Source organism: Thalassophryne amazonica, chromosome 8, assembly GCF_902500255.1.
Source record: "Thalassophryne amazonica chromosome 8, fThaAma1.1, whole genome shotgun sequence".
Taxonomy (NCBI): domain Eukaryota; kingdom Metazoa; phylum Chordata; class Actinopteri; order Batrachoidiformes; family Batrachoididae; genus Thalassophryne; species Thalassophryne amazonica.
In genome coordinates, this window is record NC_047110.1 from 102,322,809 (window position 1) to 102,343,303 (window position 20,495).

The 20,495-nt window shown below is 43.7% G+C and overlaps 1 protein-coding gene across 1 annotated transcript in view; it reads right to left on the reverse strand.

The window, feature by feature from the left end:
• The window catches only part of cpne2 (copine II), a 167,275-nt gene extending 147,432 nt beyond the window's left edge, over nt 1-19,843 (reverse strand). The window contains exon 1 of the mRNA XM_034177110.1: nt 19,646-19,843. Within this exon, the coding sequence (XP_034033001.1) occupies nt 19,646-19,822 (177 nt within the window). The 5' untranslated portion in view covers nt 19,823-19,843. The remainder of the gene's footprint in view (nt 1-19,645) is intronic.
• Between the last annotated feature and the right edge of the window lie 652 nt (nt 19,844-20,495).

Sequence of the window (20,495 nt, forward strand, 5' to 3'; positions counted from 1 at the left end):
GCACCACTACTTCATTTACATGTACCGTACTGCACGTGTCGCATGTTGACGGCTGCTGCTGCTGGGTTTATCAGGTACTCGGTGGAGATTCGTCGGACCACTTGTGGAGCTGAAATCTCTCACACGCAACTCTTCAAAAAAACAGGATTCGAGATGGAGCTCAAAGTAAGCCATTTTTAACAGTCATCATACAGCTTAATTAGTATTCTCTGGAAGGGCTTCTGTGACTAACCACTGTAAACATTTGCGTGCCTTTCAGCTAAATATGCACTTGGGGAATTTTAAAGACTTAATGGTAAGTGTAATTAAAATGATGTGAGAGTAGTTTTCTGTGCTTTATTAAAAAATCTGGATTCTGTTCTGCAAACACACAGAGACACGACAGCCAAGCTGCTGAGCGCTGAGGGGCCAAATCGGTGAGACAAGAAAGTGGTTTCACCGACCCAGATGGCTTAGATGCTGGTGTTAAAACAGAATGACTGCAGAACTAAAACACAAACAGTCAGCGTTTTCTGCTGCAGGTGCTTAAATAATGATGCTAATTTAATTGTTGAACTTGAAGTAATTTAACAGGTGACAGTTTCATATTTTAAACACATGGAATAATTTAGAAATCACTTTGAAATCAATTACAAGTTTTTTTTTTCTGTATTTGAAGGGTTCAAATGCAAAACCCAGTATCTCCAAAACCATACATTTTTAGTTGAGGCCAACATGTACTTGGCTGTCAAGGGGACCATCAGTGTGCAAAATATGAAAGAATTTGAACAAACTGTTTTCATTTTATTGATGAAAGTCTGTGCATTTCCGAATATGGTGTCCTTTAAATCTCCATTTTCAACTGCATTTTTCTCCATTAAAAAAAAACAAACAAAAAAAAAACCAAAAAAAAAAACAACTTACTGGGCCTTACTTGCATCTGAACTCTTAATTTGCAGTTATTAGCACGGCAGAGTGTCACAATGTTGTGATTACATTTATGTCACACAGAGGATGGTGGTTTTGTAAACCTTAATGTGATTTGTCTGTGGAGGTTAGAGAGCCACGTTTGTGACCAGAGGGTTCTCTGAACAACTGTCCTTCAGGACAGCAAACTCAAGAAGGTGCTGTTGATCAAGGTTCTGAATCCTCAAGTTGCTCCTGGAGTGCAGTTGACCACCTTCCATGATGCTGTGGTAAGGGAGCGTGGTGCGCCGTGAATGGGTTAATTGTGAACCACTTTAAGCCTCTCCAGCAGATGGAAAGCACATGGCAGAAATGCAGTACATTTACACAGCTGATGAAAGGAGGAAGAAGACGTGGCTGAAGCCGTGAGCCATGCAGGGGGTTCATCCCCACATTTCAGTTCACCAAAGGTGAATGGAGGAGCCGCTGTGAGGATGGAGAAACTGTGTAAATTATAGAAATAAGGTTGAACTCAGTGTTCCAGTGATCGAGTGAGAGTCAGCGGCGTGACATGACCAGGCAGGTTCACGGACACCAAGACAAGAGGCCAGCAAGCCAGTGCTCTACGGGTCTACTGATAGAGACGGGCCTGGTGAGTGAGCTATGCTGTGGTGCTGAGGAGACAGAAAGGCTGTCACATAGATACTGGGAGTGTGCATTTGTTCAAGTTCCTTTTGGGACTGAAATGGTACTATGTCCAAAAGTGAGAAGTGCTACCCCTGAGGATTAAGTTTGTTCAGCTGGTGGACAATGAGGACAATCAGCTGAAGAGAGGACAGTAGAAGACAAGCAGGTGGATCTGTCGGACAGGAGGTGGACTGCTATTGGAAATTCAAGACACAAGACACTATATCTGCATCATCCCAGTCCACCTAGCTGGAAATGGGTACCGGCCTTAGCTGGGGGAGTCATTAGAGATGGAATGGCGTCCCACCCAGAGGGAGTTGTAGACTTTTATCTGCTCCATGCATAGAACACTATGTAACAAATTTTTATTTTTGTTTTGTTCCTGGGTACACAGTGTGTTTTCCTAACCTGTTATGCCTTAAATAAATAGAAAATAGCTGTTATTCCACAGAAACTTTGCTTCTGTGATCAGGACAATGATATTTTGCGGGGGGGGGGGGGGGTCGCAACAGGAAAAACACCTCCGTTGGAAACCGTAACGGACAAGTTGGAACATGCCCAAGCTGTTAAACAATTTCTCAGTTACTCACTTGTTGAAAGCCATCAAAAGCCGCCTGAATTTTACAAATGGTTTTCAACACGGAGGTGTTTTTCCTGTCGCGGCGCACACAGAATTCGCGGAGTCGTTTCCGTGACGACTTGGCGAATTTGCGCGCACGTCTTTCATTAAAAAATGTCCTTAAACAGTGGAATGTCCGCATAAAGTCCTCATGCCGGCCTCTTCTGAATCTTCTCTGTTCTCTCACAACGTCCTGGGTGAATTAAGCCTTAAATTAGGATGTTTTCAGGTCGAAACAGGCTGACGACGGCGCCTGGAAGCGCTGCACGACGTCCTGCTCTGTGGGAAGTCCTTACAGTGACAGAAACACCCCATAATCTCTCATCAGCCGTTAAACTTTTGACCAAAAACCAGCTTAATTTCTCGAATAGTGTCCACTCGGATATTCCTCACAGGTCCAGAAAAAATGTTGATAAAGCAACGCGTGCCGTCTCGAGCAGCGTGTGAAACAAAGGAATTCAGCCGAGAGGGCGGGACCACATCTCACTCAAGGCCTGCCACAGGGAACGACGTCACCGACACGCGTGATTAAAACTCACGCATGAGCACGAGGGTTCAAGCATGATTGGTGTAATCGCACGTCATTCAAATCCATATAGTTAAAAAAAAAATAAAAGGGTCGGTTTATTATCTAATAGACCTCGTATATATTTTTACCCTTTTTATTATTGAAAATGTTCATGTTTATATTCATTGTTTTTTTTATGTCTGTATCCCACCCTACGTGCTGATCCTTTCCCTCGATCACTGCACATGTGGGTCTGGAGCCAGTAAGGAGTGGATGTGACAGTGAGGTCAGTTTTTGGGGTTGGTGGGCTGATCCCTGGAGCAATTCCCACATGTGACTACACAACTTTCCTTAAGGTGCACTCAATACCCCTGAGAGATTCATTTAAAAAAAATATATATTTTTCAAATTTATTTACAGCAAACTGACCACAAGCACACATTAAATATTACCCACATCAAAACTACTCATGATCTGTCACACAAAGACATTAATTTTCACATGGAAGAACTGGTAGAATAATTCTTAGAGGATATGGTCACATGTGGTAAGAATTTATTGTTTAGATTTGTTTTTTAAATGCCTTTCACAAAACACTTCAATATGAAAGATCACCAACACCCTAAAAAACAGAACTGCTGAACACAAAAGTTTAATCTGGTGAAAAGATTTTCATTATCCTGCTAAGAGTCAGTTTCATGAATATTCACATCCTCTCCCCTCAGATTTCACAGCAATGAACACGATAAGGTGCTCAGAGATGGAAATGAAGAGAAAAAGTGCAGGGAAGGCTTTAAATGGTGGTCTTCAGACACCGTCTACCATGTGCAGTGCAATAAATAAGTTGAACATCAACAATGTGTGTTTTTAGCAGTACTATGAAATATAATACCTTATTTCTGGAGTATAAACGCATCTGTCAAAGAGGAAAAAACCATATCCGTCAGACCGGAGAATAAACAGTGCCTTTTTTCTGTATTATCACCTTTTGAATTTGGGATTTATGAGCACTGTTGTAGCAAACTTTTTATTATTAGCATTTATTCTTTCATTACTGGAGTTTATTTTGTTTCGTGATTTGATACTGGGAAAGCCCTACATTAAATACTTATTACTATTATAAACAAGTGTGATTTTTCAGTTTATGAGTTGCAGGACCTCCAAAACTAGCAAAAACAAAACAAAACAAAAACAAATTTTATACTCTGGAAAATACGGTAAACAGATTATCTTTCTTTGCCTTTAAGCGTAGCGTGCACTTCAAATCAATCAATCAATTTTATTTATATAGCACCAAATCACAACAAACAGTTGCCCCAAGGCGCCTTATATTGTAAGGCAAGGCCATACAATAATTACGTAAAAACCCCAACGGTCAAAACGACCCCCTGTGAGCAAGCACTTTGCGACAGTGGGAAGGAAAAACTCTCTTTTAACAGGAAGAAACCTCCAGCAGAACCAGGCTCAGGGAGGGGCAGTCTTCTGTTGGGACTGGTTGGGGCTGAGGGAGAGAACCAGGAAAAAGACATGCTGTGGAGGGAGCAGAGATCAATCACTAATGATTAAATGCAGAGTGGTGCATACAGAGCAAAAGAGAAAGAAACACTCAGTGCATCATGGGAACCCCCCAGCAGTCTAAGTCTATAGCAGCATAAACTAAGGGATGGTTCAGGGTCACCTGATCCAGCCCTAACTATAAGCTTTAGCAAAAAGGAAATTTTAAGCTTAATCTTAAAAGTAGAGAGGGTGTCTGTCTCACTGATCTGAATTGGGAGCTGGTTCCAGAGGAGAGGAGCCTGAAAGCTGAAGGCTCTGCCTCCCATTCTACTCTTACAAACCCTAGGAACTACAAGTAAGCCTGCAGTCTGAGAGCGAAGCGCTCTATTGGGGTGATATGGTACTATGGAGGTCCCTAAGATAAGATGGGACCTGATTATTCAAAACCTTATACACTCAACAAAAATATAAACGCAACACTTTTGGTTTTGCTCCCATTTTGTATGAGATGAACTCAAAGATCTAAAACTTTTTCCACATACACAATATCACCATTTCCCTCAAATATTGTTCACAAACCAGTCTAAATCTGTGATAGTGAGCACTTCTCCTTTGCTGAGATAATCCATCCCACCTCACAGGTGTGCCATATCAAGATGCTGATTAGACACCATGATTAGTGCACAGGTGTGCCTTAGACTGTCCACAATAAAAGGCCACTCTGAAAGGTGCAGTTTTGTTTTATTGGGGGGGGATACCAGTCAGTATCTGGTGTGACCACCATTTGCCTCATGCAGTGCAACACATCTCCTTCGCATAGAGTTGATCAGGTTGTCAATTGTGGCCTGTGGAATGATGGTCCACTCCTCTTCAATGACTGTGCGAAGTTGCTGGATATTGGCAGGAACTGGTACACGCTGTCGTATACGCCGGTCCAGAGCATCCCAAACATGCTCAATGGGTGACATGTCCAGTGAGTATGCCGGCCATGCAAGAACTGGGACATTTTCGGCTTCCAAGAATTGTGTCCTTGCAACATGGGCCGTGCATTATCCTGCTGCAACATGAGGTGATGTTCTTGGATGTATGGCACAACAATGGGCCTCAGGATCTCGTCACGGTATCTCTGTGCATTCAAAATGCCATCAATAAAATGCACCTGTGTTCTTTGTCCATAACAGACGCCTGCCCATACCATAACCCCACCGCCACCATGGGCCACTCGATCCACAACATTGACATCAGAAAACCGCTCACCCACACGACGCCACACACGCTGTCTGCGATGTGCCCTGAACAGTGTGAACCGGGATTCATCCGTGAAGAGAACACCTCTCCAACGTGCCAAACGCCAGCGAATGTGAGCATTTGCCCACTCGAGTCGGTTACAATGACGAACTGGAGTCAGGTCGAGACCCTGATGAGGACGACGAGCATGCAGATGAGCTTCCCTGAGATGGTTTCTGACAGTTTGTGCAGAAATTCTTTGGTTATGCAAACCGATTGTTTCAGCAGCTGTCCGAGTGGCTGGTCTCAGACGATCTTGGAGGTGAACATGCTGGATGTGGAGGTCCTGGGCTGGTGTGGTTACACGTGATCTGCGGTTGTGAGGCTGGTTGGATGTACTGCCAAATTCTCTGAAACGCCTTTGGAGACGGCTTATGGTAGAGAAATGAACATTCAATACACGAGCAACAGCTCTGGTTGACATTCCTGCTGTCAGCATGCCAATTGCACACTCCCTCAAATCTTGCGACATCTGTGGCATTGTGCTGTGTGATAAAAATGCACCTTTCAGAGTGGCCTTTTATTGTGGGCAGTCTAAGGCACACCTGTGCACTAATCATGGTGTCTAATCATCTTGATATGGCACACCTGTGAGGTGGGATGGATTATCTCAGCAAAGGAGAAGTGCTCACTATCACAGATTTAGACTGGTTTGTGAACAATATTTGAGGGAAATGGTGATATTGTGTATGTGGAAAAAGTTTTAGATCTTTGAGTTCATCTCATACAAAATGGGAGCAAAACCAAAAGTGTTGCGTTTATATTTTTGTTGAGTGTAAGTAAGAAGAAGCATTTTAAATTCTATTCTAGAATTAACAGGAAGCCAATGAAGAGAGGCCAATATGGGTGAGATATGCTCTCTCCTTCTAGTCCCCGTTAGTACTCTAGCTGCAGCATTTTGAATTAACTGAAGGTTTTTCAGGGAAATTTTAGGACAACCTGATAATAATGAATTACAATAGTCCAGCCTAGAGGAAATAAATGCATGAATTAGTTTTTCAGCATCACTCTGAGACAAGACCTTTCTAATTTTAGAGATATTGCGTAAATGCAAAAAAGCAGTCCTACATATTTGTTTAATATGCGCATTGAATGACATATCCTGATCACAAATGACTCCAAGATTTCTCACAGTATTACTAGAGGTCAGGGTAATGCCATCCAGAGTAAGGATCTGGTTAGACACCATGTTTCTAAGATTTGTGGGGCCAAGTACAATAACTTCAGTTTTATCTGAGTTTAAAAGCAGGAAATTAGAGGTCATCCATGTCTTTATGTCTGTAAGACAATCCTGCAGTTTAGCTAATTGGTGTGTGTCCTCTGGCTTCATGGATAGATAAAGCTGGGTATCATCTGCGTAACAATGAAAATTTAAGCAATGCCGTCTAATAATACTGCCTAAGGGAAGCATGTATAAAGTGAATAAAATTGGTCCTAGCACAGAACCTTGTGGAACTCCATAATTAACCTTAGTCTGTGAAGAAGATTCCCCATTTACATGAACAAATTGTAATCTATTAGATAAATATGATTCTTGACTTGACTCTAGTTCATTGGTACATAGATTTCAGACCGCAGAGGTAACAGAAGATTTTCTGGTGAGGAAATGGATCTGCGTGTGAAGCGCCAAAGCACCCAAGCAGATCACCATTGCTCCTTGAGGCGAAGCATTTTGAACTAGACATGGGCCAATAACCAGTTACACGGTATACCGCGGTATGAAAAAGCCATGGTATCAAAACCACTAAATTTTCCGTTATACCGTCCCTACGGTATGAGCGGGTTATCAGAATTCTTGACAGGCAGAGCGGAGGCGGTCGCTGCCGCCCTTCCCCCTGGCGCGCACCTCTGTCTCTGTTTACAAACAGGCAGCTAACATTAGCTAGCTCTGCATCATGGCTGAAGGACGCGAAGCCTGCACTGAACTTTTCCCTCCATCTAAAAGGACCAAGTCGGCTTTTTTGTTTTATTTTCTGCGGAAAAGCCCTTCAAGCCAAAATGATGGCAACAAGCACCGTAGCTATGGCCTGTGTCGGACTCGGAGCGATTCAAGATACCCACAAATGATTACATGGAAGGAGTAAACTTTGTCCCATCTTTGAAGCCACTGAGGAGTACAAGCGGTAGACTCGAGTCATGCTTGTGGTCGACCACATTTCTCCCACAAACATGTCAAGAAGGACAAAAACATCCATTCCAAGCACTTTGTTGGTGAAGCTGGGTCAAATATTGAGCATCCGGAGTTCCGGACCTTATTCCAGCCACGTTTCTCCCTAAGCAAGTAAGTCATGTTTCCCACAGGGCAGATGCTACATGTCTAAAAGAGAGAGTATTATTTTGGTATTTTGTCTAAAGTTATCAGTGGTATAGTGCTCGTAGTGGTAGACATCGCATCAATTAGTGCGCCTTAATCACGCGTGCTTCATATGCAAATAGCCATAATGCTGTTAAAGCACATTTTAAAGCTATACATAATACCGTGAAACCATGGTATTTTTGCCCACAGTTATCATACTGTCCAAATCTCATACTGGCCCATGCCTAATCTGAACACCTTGTTTCTACAAGCCCTACTCCTCTTAGTCTTCTAGCTTCATCCACCTGATCTCCTCTGTATGCCACCAGGCAATCCTGAATATTACACCATATAAATAGTAAAAAACTACGTTTTTCGTAGGCACTTTCTGCTGCCACATGATGCCAATGAACCAACACTGTGACTGACCACAGCTCATTTTAAGACCAACATCCCCAAGGGTCCACAGATGAACATACGTGTATTTTGTAACAGCAAGACCAGTGACCCCTAAGCAGACAACAACACTGAAGGGAGGTAAAAGCTGGTTATTTTTCACAGATTCTTCAGTATTAACAGTAAGAGATAGCATCAACGAAAGCCCACGCACCAATTATGTTCAGGTGGCATCTGCCAAGGAGACTGGTCAAGAACACAAGGCAGGAATTGGTAAACAGGAAATCAGTTTGTCTCGGAAAGGTGTCCCTGGCATAAGCAACAAATTAAGTCATCCAGTCAAACAAGCTCATAAGCATACCAAGGACGGAGGCGGGTTAATCTCAAAACACAAGTAGTGGCAGCAAAGGTAAGAATAGATCACAATAGGAAAACAATGTGATAGAGCAGGCATGGGAGCACTAACAATCTGGCACTGGAGTGACAGAAAAGTGAACTTAAATAGTGAAACCCATAGGTAGGAAGTAAAGTCATTAAAAAAATACACAGAGAGCAAAATGTGAAAATAAAAGTACGGAGAATGACAGCTTTTCACTGGGTGAACATCGGTGCCCAAAAAGCCTCTTGGCTGAGTGCTAAAACATCTTGAACACTAAACAAGCAGTGCGCCTGCTTTCATCCAAACATCAACCCATATTTAGATAAATTAATGTCTTATTTATATGTGATGATTTTGCTCTTTCCATTCAAAAAGATTTGTTCTTGTTCTCCAGAGTGCAACAGACTCCCTTCAGACACGACACTGTCTTTTGGTACAACAGATTTAATTTTTTTCATGCAAACATCTCACAGTGGTGAGATGCAACTCCTTTGACAAATAAGTAAAATGAATAAAAAATAAACCTGCATGGAAATCCATCTGCATGTGTGCACACATTAGTCCTTACACTCATCAGCCACTTTATTAGGTACAGCTTGCTAGTACCAGGATGGACCCCTATTTGCCTTCATAACTGCCTTAATAATTCTTTGTGGCACAGATTCAACAAGGTGTGTCAGAGATGTTGGTCCATATTGTCATGATGGCATCACGCAGTCGCCCATTCAACCAGTCTGCCCATTCTCCTCTGACATCAACAAGGCATTTTCATCCACACAACTGCCACTCATATATCTATATATAGATATATATATAGATATCTTCTCTTTTTTGGACCATTCTGTGTAAACTCTAGAGATGGTTGTGTGTGAAAATACTCAGACCAGCCCATTTGGCACCTGCAACCATGCCACGTTTAAAGTTACTTAAATCCCCTTTCCTTCCCATTCTGGTGTTTGGTTTGAACTTCAGCAAGTTGTCTTCACCATGTCTAGATGCCGACGTGCATTGAGTTACTACGGTGTGATTGGATGATTAGCTATTTGTGTTAACAAGCAACTGTACAAAATGGCCAGTGAGTGTATATTGAGTCCCTCTGCAGATTTGTGACACTATGAAACTGATCTTAGTACAAGTAGTCAAGACAAAATGAAGATGGAACTGGAAAAAAACTGAAGGAAATGCAAGACAATTTGGAGCTGGAGGTAGGGATAATGAGCGCAAGAATGGAGAGAATGGAGGCGCAACTTGCCAATAAATGTCTAAAACCTGGATTTGATCCTAGTCCTGCCACAGGAGGACAATGAGGATCTAACGTCTAAAGCAGTGATTCTCAACCGTGATCGATCGTCAGGGGTGCCGTGGGCAATTATCAAATATCACCATTATCGGGTGTATGTGCTGTAATAGTGTGGCAGATGGTGTAATGCTCTTTTATTCCAGTAGATGGCAGCAAAGCGCGCAGTATCACTGAGCCGTGTGCCGACAAGGAGGCGTGATCGCCATTTTAATTCCGGGCAAGTTAGTGATTTGCGTGCATAGAAGTTCACTTAGTCTCGTCAAGAAACAGGTAGAATATGCCGGAAAGCTGCGCATGTTGGCAAAGTCACAAACGGAGGAACAAGGGAGACAATATTTCCTTCCATAAGTAAGTGGTTTTAGTTATTGTTGTCACTTTGTCTGTGATATTTGGATGATAAACAGCTGTATGTCTCCTGCCGTACCTGTGTCGCCCGATGACACGGATCATTAATTTCACTTATGTCTAGTTGATATTTTCCACTGCTAGACCAATGTCTAGTTAAAATTCTTGTCGTTAGTGACTAAAAATTGTTCGACGACTGGGGAGGTTTTTTTTTTTTTGCACCTTAAAATAATGAGATTAATGACCCGCGCTGTGCTGCCACACACAGACAGATGTGCACACACACACCGCTGACGTCATGAATGAAACTCGGTCAATAAAGGATAATTATGTAAAAATATAATATATATAAATATATTGTAATGGTTTTAGGAGCCGCGCTGCATTGAACAGCAGCAGCTCAGCCGAGCAGTGCAGCTTATCAGCGCAGATCCGTGTAACTTTCAACACTAATATTTGTGAATGTGTGTGTGTCAGAGTAAGTTTAATACTTTCCTGACATAATTTAATGTAATTTAATTTTACTGGCTCGATATCCAGGACAAAATGGCATTTTAACACGTATTTTGCGAGCATTTTTCTGAGTGTGTTCAGTCACGAATCTCCATTGAAAATGCATTAACATCCGGGTACTTCATCAATATTTTGCCCGGTTAGGAGACGTCATGTCGCTGTCCATGAAGGGACGTTTTCGTTTAGTGTGCAGCATTGGGATTGCGCTCTCTAGTTCTTATATACAGCTCCATGACTATAGTATACAATGTTACGTTATATCTATACCGCACGTGTTGCTAATGCACCGTGTAGAGACAGTCGAGTTAGTGGTGCGTGACACGTGACACATGACAGTGGTGTGCCGCAGGATTTTGTAAATATAAAAAGGGTGCCGCAGCTCAAAAAAGGTTGAAAATCACTGGTCTAAAGTACTGGATTTGCTATGAGATGGCCTTGATTGCAACCCGGTGCCCACCCCAGCTGCGGTCAAGCAGATCCGCGCGAGAGGCACTAAACCCGGAATGGTGAAGGTGGAGCTGCTGTCGGCGGAGGCAAAGGTGGCTGTGCTACGATGCAAAGCTAACCTTAAGGATAAAGAGCAATATGAGAGGATTTTTGTGTCCTCGGCTAAATCTCACGCGGAAAGGCTGGTGGAGTTAAACTTTATGACCTTTTTAAGCGAGACTGGAGCCGGTAAAGACTTTTATGTGACTGCAAATGGGCATTTGGTCAAGTGCACTGCGAGTCAACCCGAGAGGAGAATGGTGTGAGGGATATGCGCCCAGCTCGTAAGTACTGACTTTTCTTTAGTCCAGTGGAATATTAATGACGGAAAGAATCAAACTGTGACCTGTGAAAGGCTTTACTATATTATGTTGATCCCGATTTTGTTTCGCTAAACGCGACACATTTGTCTTATCAGAACATTGAACTGAGTGGATATACTTTACGTGGTTTGGACATAACCGTGTTGCACAAAGGAGAGCAGTCAAGAGATTTTTGTATGGAATTCTGTTCTTGACCAGTTCTGTGTTACTATTGTGGATAAGGTGTTTGATGAAATGTTTGATGAAATGTTCACGTTTTGAAAACCAAACTTTACAGTGTTCCTTTGTCATCATTTCCTGTTACCTACCCCCTGAAACGTCGACCTGGGGAAGAAATGCTGAATTATTTTTTTGGCCATTTGTTGTCTTTGTTGTACACATTTGAGGATGATTTTGTATATGTTTGTGGTGACTTCAATGCCTGTATGGCTGACTTGAAAGATTATATTGATACGGATGATATCCCCCATAGAGTAGCATTAGATTTAAGTTTAAATAAACATGGTGAAACATTTATTGATTTTTTTTTTAAAGATTCTAAATGTTATGTGATAAATGGAAGGTTAAAACCCCAAGCAGATAATTTTACCTCCGTATCTGTGAGGGGAAGGGTTGTTGTTGATTATATAATAACAACACCTCATGCTGGTTTACAATCATGTCTTGATTTTAATGTATATACTTTATCTGTTATCTTGTTCTGTGACATTTTACATAAGGAAATGGGTAGTTCTCATACAGTAAAAAAGACTAAACTGTATTATAAAGCAAACCAACCTTTTTGGAATAAAGAACTACAGGCCCTTTGGAATGTTTTGCGGATAGCTGGGACGAGTTTCCTTAAGTGTACAGATCTAAATGTAAACACTGCTTTAAAAAAGTACTTTAAAAAATGTCCAAATTTTGAAAGAAATTAATAAATTAGGACCCCAGAAAATAAAATCAGTTCCAATGGAGATAACAGCAGACAATGGAGATTCATGCTTTGAAACAGGTAAGATTTTATCAAAATGGGAAAATGACTATTGAGTCCTCTATGGAAGCGATCAACATTTGTCATTTGATGAGCAATTTTTAAGTCAAACTTATGAAACCAAACTTAAATTGGAGAGTGAGCTATCAGACATTACATTGGATCAAAATGATATGTTGAATTATGACATTACTCTCGAGGAGGTACAAAAAGTAGTGAGTGCTTTTTTTTTTTTCTTTTTTTTTCCCCCTGGTAAATGCCACACTGGGAGAACCATTTATGAACATTAATACAAATATATGCAATTTATTCTTGCAGGACAGAAGGCATGTAATGCGTGAATGAATGTGGTGTGCGTGTGTGACACCAGTCTTGATCCCCTTGAGAGCACCCAAAACTGAATTGTGGTGTCGGCCACGAACACATGACCAGCCACACACAGAGACCCAGATCATAGCTAAATATCCGATCACTACTGTGGCTGGTGTGTTGGGCCAAGATAAAAGTACAGAACCTTACCTTAAGACATGGACCACTCTGGCGCGTCGGAAGCCATACGGCCGACCGCAAGCGACAACGGAAAAGGGCCCAGGACGAAGGGCCCCAGGAGGAACCAGGCAAAAAAGGGAAGTGGAAGGGCACAGGGGCCAGGAAGGGCAGCCACCAGAGCCACCAGGGCAGCGCGACGGACCAACAAGGGAGCGGCCCGACGGCGCCGGAAAGCACCCCCGAACCCCCCCCGACGGAGGCACGGGAAATAACCCCACACACGAGGGAAGCACGCAGGGCGCCGGCAGGGCCCACCAAGAGGGGGGGCCCAGAACCGCACCACCCCGCCCACGGCCATGGAGGGAGGAGCAAGCGGCAGCCGGGACGGGGGCAAAGGAGCCACCGTAACTGAACCCAGAGTGTAGGCAGGGACCACTGGCACACAAGGGCGGGGCCCGGCCCCTAGGAAAGAGGCGAAACCCACCCCGCAGGCCAGGAAGCACACAAGGCTCCCCTGACACCCGAGACCCCCCCAAGCAGCCCGCAGGACCCCCCCAGACACCCCCAGCCCCCAAACCACCCCCACACCAGATCCCACCCCGGAAGCAAGCCCAAGGTCAGGAACCGCCTAAGCGAGAACGAGGCAACGCCCTACCTCACGGAAACCGCGGTCCCCAAACCCACAGCAGCCATCCGCCCCCGTGCCAGACTACACTATACTATAATTCTTATAGTTAACTCCCTTATTGTGTGCGACCTCCTAAGTGAGAAAATCTAGTGTTACATTAAAAGCAGGGCGGCAGGTGGCAGACTGCTGTGGGAGGCTGCGGTACACTGCTGCACCACAGCCTGCACTGCAAACCCACCACCGCCTGTGACCCCAACTCTGAAAAGTGAGTGTGTTTACTAATTGTGTTGAAATATAGTGTGTGCATTAAAATGGCAGGGCAGGAGTGGCGGATGGAGAGCAATCCATACCCAACACCTGGCTGCAGAACTATTTGATCCCTATAATGTGCTACTTACACCCCAGTATGATGTGCGTGCGTGTACTGTGCTGGTGAATTGCATTAAAAGGGTGTGACATGTGAGGCCCAACCCCAAGCAGCCGGCAGAAGGAGAGGCGTGGTGCAGGGAGCGGGCCACACAAACCGGCCCCCCAGGCACCGTGGCCCAACTCCAGACCCGCGGAGGCACCAGGGAGACCACGAGATGGAGGGGAGGCGGGCAGCCCCAGAGGAGCACCGGAAACACCGGGAAAGAACAAATCAACAGGGGGGGAAAGGGGGCCAGGCAGCCGGAGATGGGTGAGCCACCCCGCCCAGCAGCCCCATACCAGGGAGGCACGAGATGAGACCTAGGAGAGACAGGGGCAGTCGAGGAGCCAGAGGGAGACAGGCGGTCCCCACAAACCCGGGGGGAGAAGCAGGGGCACGGGGAGCCACATGCGATGCGGCCACGGGGAGAGGCACCCCCCCCGGCACCAGACCCCAGCCCACCAATGGACAGGCCCAACGTGGATAGGAACAATGGCCATCCAGTTATCCCTGCCCAGCCCACCCCAGGCCAGGGGCACACTTGCGCCCCGAAAGGGATGAGCCGGAAGGGAGCGTGGGCCAGTAGTGAGTGCTGCTAAAGCAAATAAAGCAGTGGGAGTTGAGGGGATCCCTAATGAAGTGCTCAAGGCACCCTCTCTAATTCAAATTCTGCAGGGTCTTTTTCAAGCCTGCTTTTCATATTCTATTGTTCCATCAGAGTGGCGTCAGTCAATAATAAAACCTATACCAAAATCTTCAAAGGCTGACCCAAGAGAACCACTAAACTATAGAGGTATCAGTTTGCTAAGTACAGTCTAAACTCTATTCCGGTATCCTCAACAACAGACTGAATCAGTACACTGAAGTACATAATATTCTAGCAGATGAGCAAATGGCTTTAGAAAAGGTAGTGCTTGCATTGACCATATATATGTTCTATCATCAGTGGTAAGTGCCACACTATATGAAGGAAAACATACATTTGCGTGTTTTATTGATTTCCAGAAGACTTTTGACTGGGTTAACAGAGACCTGCTGGAGTTTAAACTATTAACATATGGCATTTCAGGTAGATTTTATAATGCAGTCAAATCTCTGTATAAAGCCCCGGTTGCATGGGTTCAGGTGAATAATCTGAGGACTGGCTGGTTCCCCACTCCATTTGGAGTAAAACAAGGCAATGTGTTATCGCCTACGTTATTTGGTTTGTATATAAATGACCTAGTAGATGAAATCAAAGAAGCCAACCTTGGTATCTATATTGACAACAGAAACCTAGTATCTTGTTGTATGCTGATGATATTGTCTTGCTGGCAGAGTCTGAAGAGAAGTTACAAAAAATGTTGAATATTTTGAATGCATGGTGTAAAAAATGGAAACTGTCTCTGAATAAGGATAAAACACAGGTAATTCACTTCAGAAAGAAATGTGAACAGAGATGCTCATACAGTTTTATGTATGGAGAGACATCTTTAGTGTTTACAAGTTCATATAAATACCTTGGACTGGTTTTTAATGAATTTATGTGTATCAAAACGAGGTGTTGAGTTCCCTCACTTTAGTGAGAGAACTCAACACCTATCAGAATCTGCTGGGAGACCTCCAGGATCAATACAGAGTAGAATGAAGATCTTAGATTTCTCTGTGTTTACAAAACTTTATGATGCAATGGTTGGTTTCTATTTTGTTTTATGCTGCTGGTGTGTGGAGCTTTGAGGAAGTCAAACATATTAGTAGTCTTCAAAACAGAGCAGTTAGATGCTTCTTAGGTGTTCATACGTTCACTGCTAAACTGGCTGTAGAGGGTGACATGGGGTGGGAGCCCTGTGTTATAAAGCAGAGAGTAGAGATGCTTTGTTTATGGAACCACTTCATTCAGCTGCCAGAGGATAGACTGACCAAAAAATTTTTCTTATGGGATTGTTCAAATAATTATCCGTGGGCCAAAGAAATAACTAACTTATTCACAATTTCGAATTTGAATTACATTTACATGAATAAATTGCAGTCAAATTTAAATTTCTTAAAACAATTTTTTTTTTCAATTATTATAAAATGCAATGGAAAAATGATATCTGTAAGAAAACAAAACTAAGGAGTTATATACAATTTAAGGAGGAATACCAGACTGAGCCTTATGTGAAGTTAAATTTGTCTTGGAAACAGCGGTCCCTTTGTGCCCAGATTCGATCTGGTAGTCTTCCTCTGGCAGTGGAAGTGGGCAGGTATAAGGGTCTTTCTGAACAGGAGAGAGTTTGTATTTTTTGTGACCTTGATGTCGTGGAAGATGAGTATCATTTTGTTCTTTACTGTCCTTTGTACTCTGATTTAAGACTTTGTTTATTTCAATGTGTGCAAAAAAATAATGTAGATGCATTTTGGTTTTCTGAGGAGAAAATCTTGAGTTGAATTTTTGAAAAAGAAACATTTGCTTTTGTTGTTTTTGTCTGTAAAGCCTGGGAAAGGAGGCAACACGTGTTATAGCCTGTTGTATCCTGAAATTATGGAACTTGTGACATGTATGTGGTTATCTTGTTTTGTATATGGAGTGTCTTATAAGTCCACGCAGGCTGGGCACCAGTGGTGTATGACACCTTAATAAAAACAATCAATCAATCAATCAATCAATCATATACTACTAAAAACCCTAAATCCTACATATTGTAACTTTAAATCAACACCATGTCTATGTTCTTGTATCACTGGCTGAGCCACACCAACACGGCAGTATTATGGACGTACCAGAACATGTTCCACATCTGGTGTATTTCTTGCACCTTCACAATCTCACCTCTGTCACTCTTCTCTCACTCTGTCATCTTGCCCTCTGCACCCTTTCTCGTGCCTCTCACAGCTCTCCTTTCTCACTCTCCCTCTCTGGCACTTTCCCCTGACAGACCCAGCTGCCTCTCACACCTCCATCTCACAAGACAGACAGAAAGTGAGACCGCGAGTGACAGAGTGGGAAAGGCTGGTAATAAAAATGAGGGGAGGATTAAAAAAATGTTAGGAAGAAGAAAGAAAACAACCTAACAGGAGGGGATCAGAGAAAGTGGGAACGCTGCTATGTGGGAGAAACGGCGAGGATAATATCCGAGAAAAGGTTTGCGTCTCATTCCGCCTCCTCCACCGCCGTTCCCTCACTGCAGGGGCGCTAAGCCTTTGTTTTCCTTCCCATCGCCATGGTAACCACTGACAATTTCACATCGAAGCCACATGCCCTGCTGACCAACAGCGAGCTACAACCCGAGGCGCTCGCCTACACACACACACACACACACACACTCAAAAGGCAGCTCGGCCTGTTGACCAGTTGTTCTTTACAGAAAAGCCTTGAGGCAGCAGCCTACGCACAAGAGCTCGCTAAAAGTTCCTCCTCAACATCTGCAACTTAGCACTCATTTATTTATTTCCCTTTGAAACATTGTTAAATAAAAAACCTGGAGAAATTAAGTTGTTTAAAGAACCAACACCAGGTGCTTCTTAGTCGGGATCTTTCAGCATCGGTAGCATTATTTTGTTTATAAAGTACTGGGATGCATCCTTTCCGTGTGACTGATCCGCACCCACGCACTATTACGGGAAGCTTGATTTTCCTTGCTCTTGCTGCTAGCAGGATTTGGCTGTGAGGGACTTTATTTTCAGGCTGCAGCGTGTGAGACTGTGAACAGCAGTTCCACTGAGCTACGCTGAACCAAGTGCTGTGTAAAGGGGGTGAGCTCGAGGTTTGGGAGCTGGGTTTGTGACCAGATGATCCTCGGTTTGATCCTGACAGACCGGAAAATCACAAAGGTCCCTTAGGCAAGGTTCTTGGTCTCCGAGTTGCTGCTAGTGTCCAGTTGAATGTCCTGTACGTGACGTTGCCAAAGTCAGTGCTGCCTACATGGCGACACCCAGATATGGGCTTCATATCAACTGGGTTTGGGTCTCTATAGAAAAGCTATGGGTGACATCATGCAGGGTTTGTCCAGTATATATAGTCCAAGGTCAGGACACCCAGTTGTCATTGTATAATCTGCGTGTGTGACAAAGCAGGAGAAAAGTATGACCTCCATCACAGTACGAATGAGCACAAGTCAAGCCGAATCAGGCAAAATGTCAAAAAAACCCAAATCCATGCTACATCAGAGAGGGAATAAGAACTGCAGAGTACAGTCGTCTGAACACCCAGACTGCGCTCCGACCCACCCCAACTGATTTGTGCATGTGCCGTGCCCATGAGCCTCTGATCGCAGTACAAATGTACGTGGAACACAGTAACAGTACCTGGACAGCTTCCAGATTGCAGCCAGAACAATAGGAATATATTTCCAAACCGTACATTGTGGTCCGATTGTGGTTCGGCAGCATATAAATCCAGCAGCACCCGTGGTGCATTCAGGCACATTCAGGACATTCAGCTACTGTTCGATGTGGCAGAAACATGCCGAACATCCCTCCGAACGCGAGCTGAATGTCACGAATGATGTTTTCACGCCGTCCGATTATTTAGAATGCAGTCAGACAGCACGTCCACTGCCTGTTCAACAGTGGTTCTACCTCGACTGCGCCACGAATGTTTTGAACATGAGCAAAACATTTGAGGTGGGTACACAACTGTGCCCGACTGTTTAGACTGCACCTCGACACTCCCCGAATGTGGGTCGAATTTTCATTCGGACACGATTCAGCCTCTAGTTTGATGGGGCATAACCAGTGCCATGCCATGTCACAGGAAGGTACAGTATTAGCCAGTAAACCAGTAGCGAGCAGTATTTCTGGTATTTTATATTTGTGTATATTTATATTTGAAAATTGTTTTTTACTTTCACTTTTGATACTCTGTGTGCTCCTTACCCTTTGTGCTGCTATACAATGCTGTTGGAACCTCAATTTCCCTGAGGGACTCTTCCCAAGGGATTAGTACATTTCTATCTAATCTAAAGTTGGGGTGACCTGCTAAATTAAATGCTAATTAATAACTACAAATTAAAAAAAAAAAAATGAAATAGTCCATTCTGATTCATTTCACATGTCCATCTGCTTTTCTGCTTACAAAACTTGAGTTCTAGGGTATAGGTCCACAGCCTTCAAAGCACATGAAAAGGGGTTCACAAAATCACAGTAAGTCCAGAAGAACACTCAGAGACTGTGCAACGCCCTCCTGGGCTCAGCAAGTGAAGACTCGTGCCAGATGGTCACAGCATCATGAGTGTGGATCACAACATATCATGTGTACAAAGTAAAGGGAGGCAGTAAACCCAGCGAACACCATGATCTGGTTCATTTCTTTCATTAACAGAGCCGTCATGTTGGGATTGACCTTGAATGAACATCAACACTTGTTCAAACGTTCACTCCTAGCCCCCTTCAGTCTTCAGTTTTGTTTAATTTTTCTACCTCCTGCAAGCTGAAATACACGGCAAGGAGAGAACAAGAAATAGGTTTGAGTCCTCATGATCTGAAAGCTAATATATTATCTCTCTGTTGAGCCTTTTCTCGACAATCTGCCATTTTCATCCTCTGCTGAATCCAAAGACAAAACAAGCCTCTTTTCAAGTCTGTTCCTTTCTCTATTACCTCCTCCACCTCTCTCTCAGGCTGCCCTTCAGTCTTTCACCTTTCCCAATAACCCTCCAAACTTACCTCCACCCAGTTTCCATCCACTTCATGAAAAAGAACACAGAACGGGTCTGACTTGGAGGCCACATCTCGATCCAGCAGGCTTGTTGCCGTCACGGAGAGCTCTACCCGTGTGACGCAGTGCTGAGGTCCAACACTGCGAGTCTGGCCCCCGGTGGCTGAGCCCAGAGTGTAGGCCATGGTCTGAGGTTACAGCAGCTCCCCCTGAGGGTAGAAAACAGAAACCGGCATTTCCAGGTTTATAATATTTGGCCCAAGTAGGTTTAGAGCATGTATGTTTTGGACATAAGCAATTAGATTGTCATAGCAGGAGTGCACAGTCATCTGACACAGTGATCTGCTATTGGTTTGCTGGCAAGTTAACAGATCTGTGCCAACCTGTCAGAACATGGCAGCAAACGGTGGGCACCAAAGCTCCCTGCGGTGAAGCATATACAAGCACAGTGTACGTGTGCTGTGAGCCCTCTTATAGAAGGTGCATCTGAGTAATGCATGTCTAAACACCATAAATACACTATGCTTGTCTTTATATCGTTTTTGGTGGTCTATGGGTGAGTCACTTTCTGCTTTGGTGGTCTATGGGTGACTCACTTTCTGCTAACACACAGGCAGTGTCCGGACTCGTGATACAACTTGTTTGCAACCCCATAGTTCTATTCTAATGAGCTTTTGCTAGAAAACAATGAAAATCAATGGTTTTTTTTTTTTTTGGGTGGGTGGTATTTGATCAAAAAAGCTCACTCATGACTAACCTTGAATTTTTTATACTCGGTTGCAATTGGGTGGATTTCCAAAAACTTGAACCCTGGCTGAATAATAAACAAACAAGGGAAAAAGCATGATGACTCAGCAA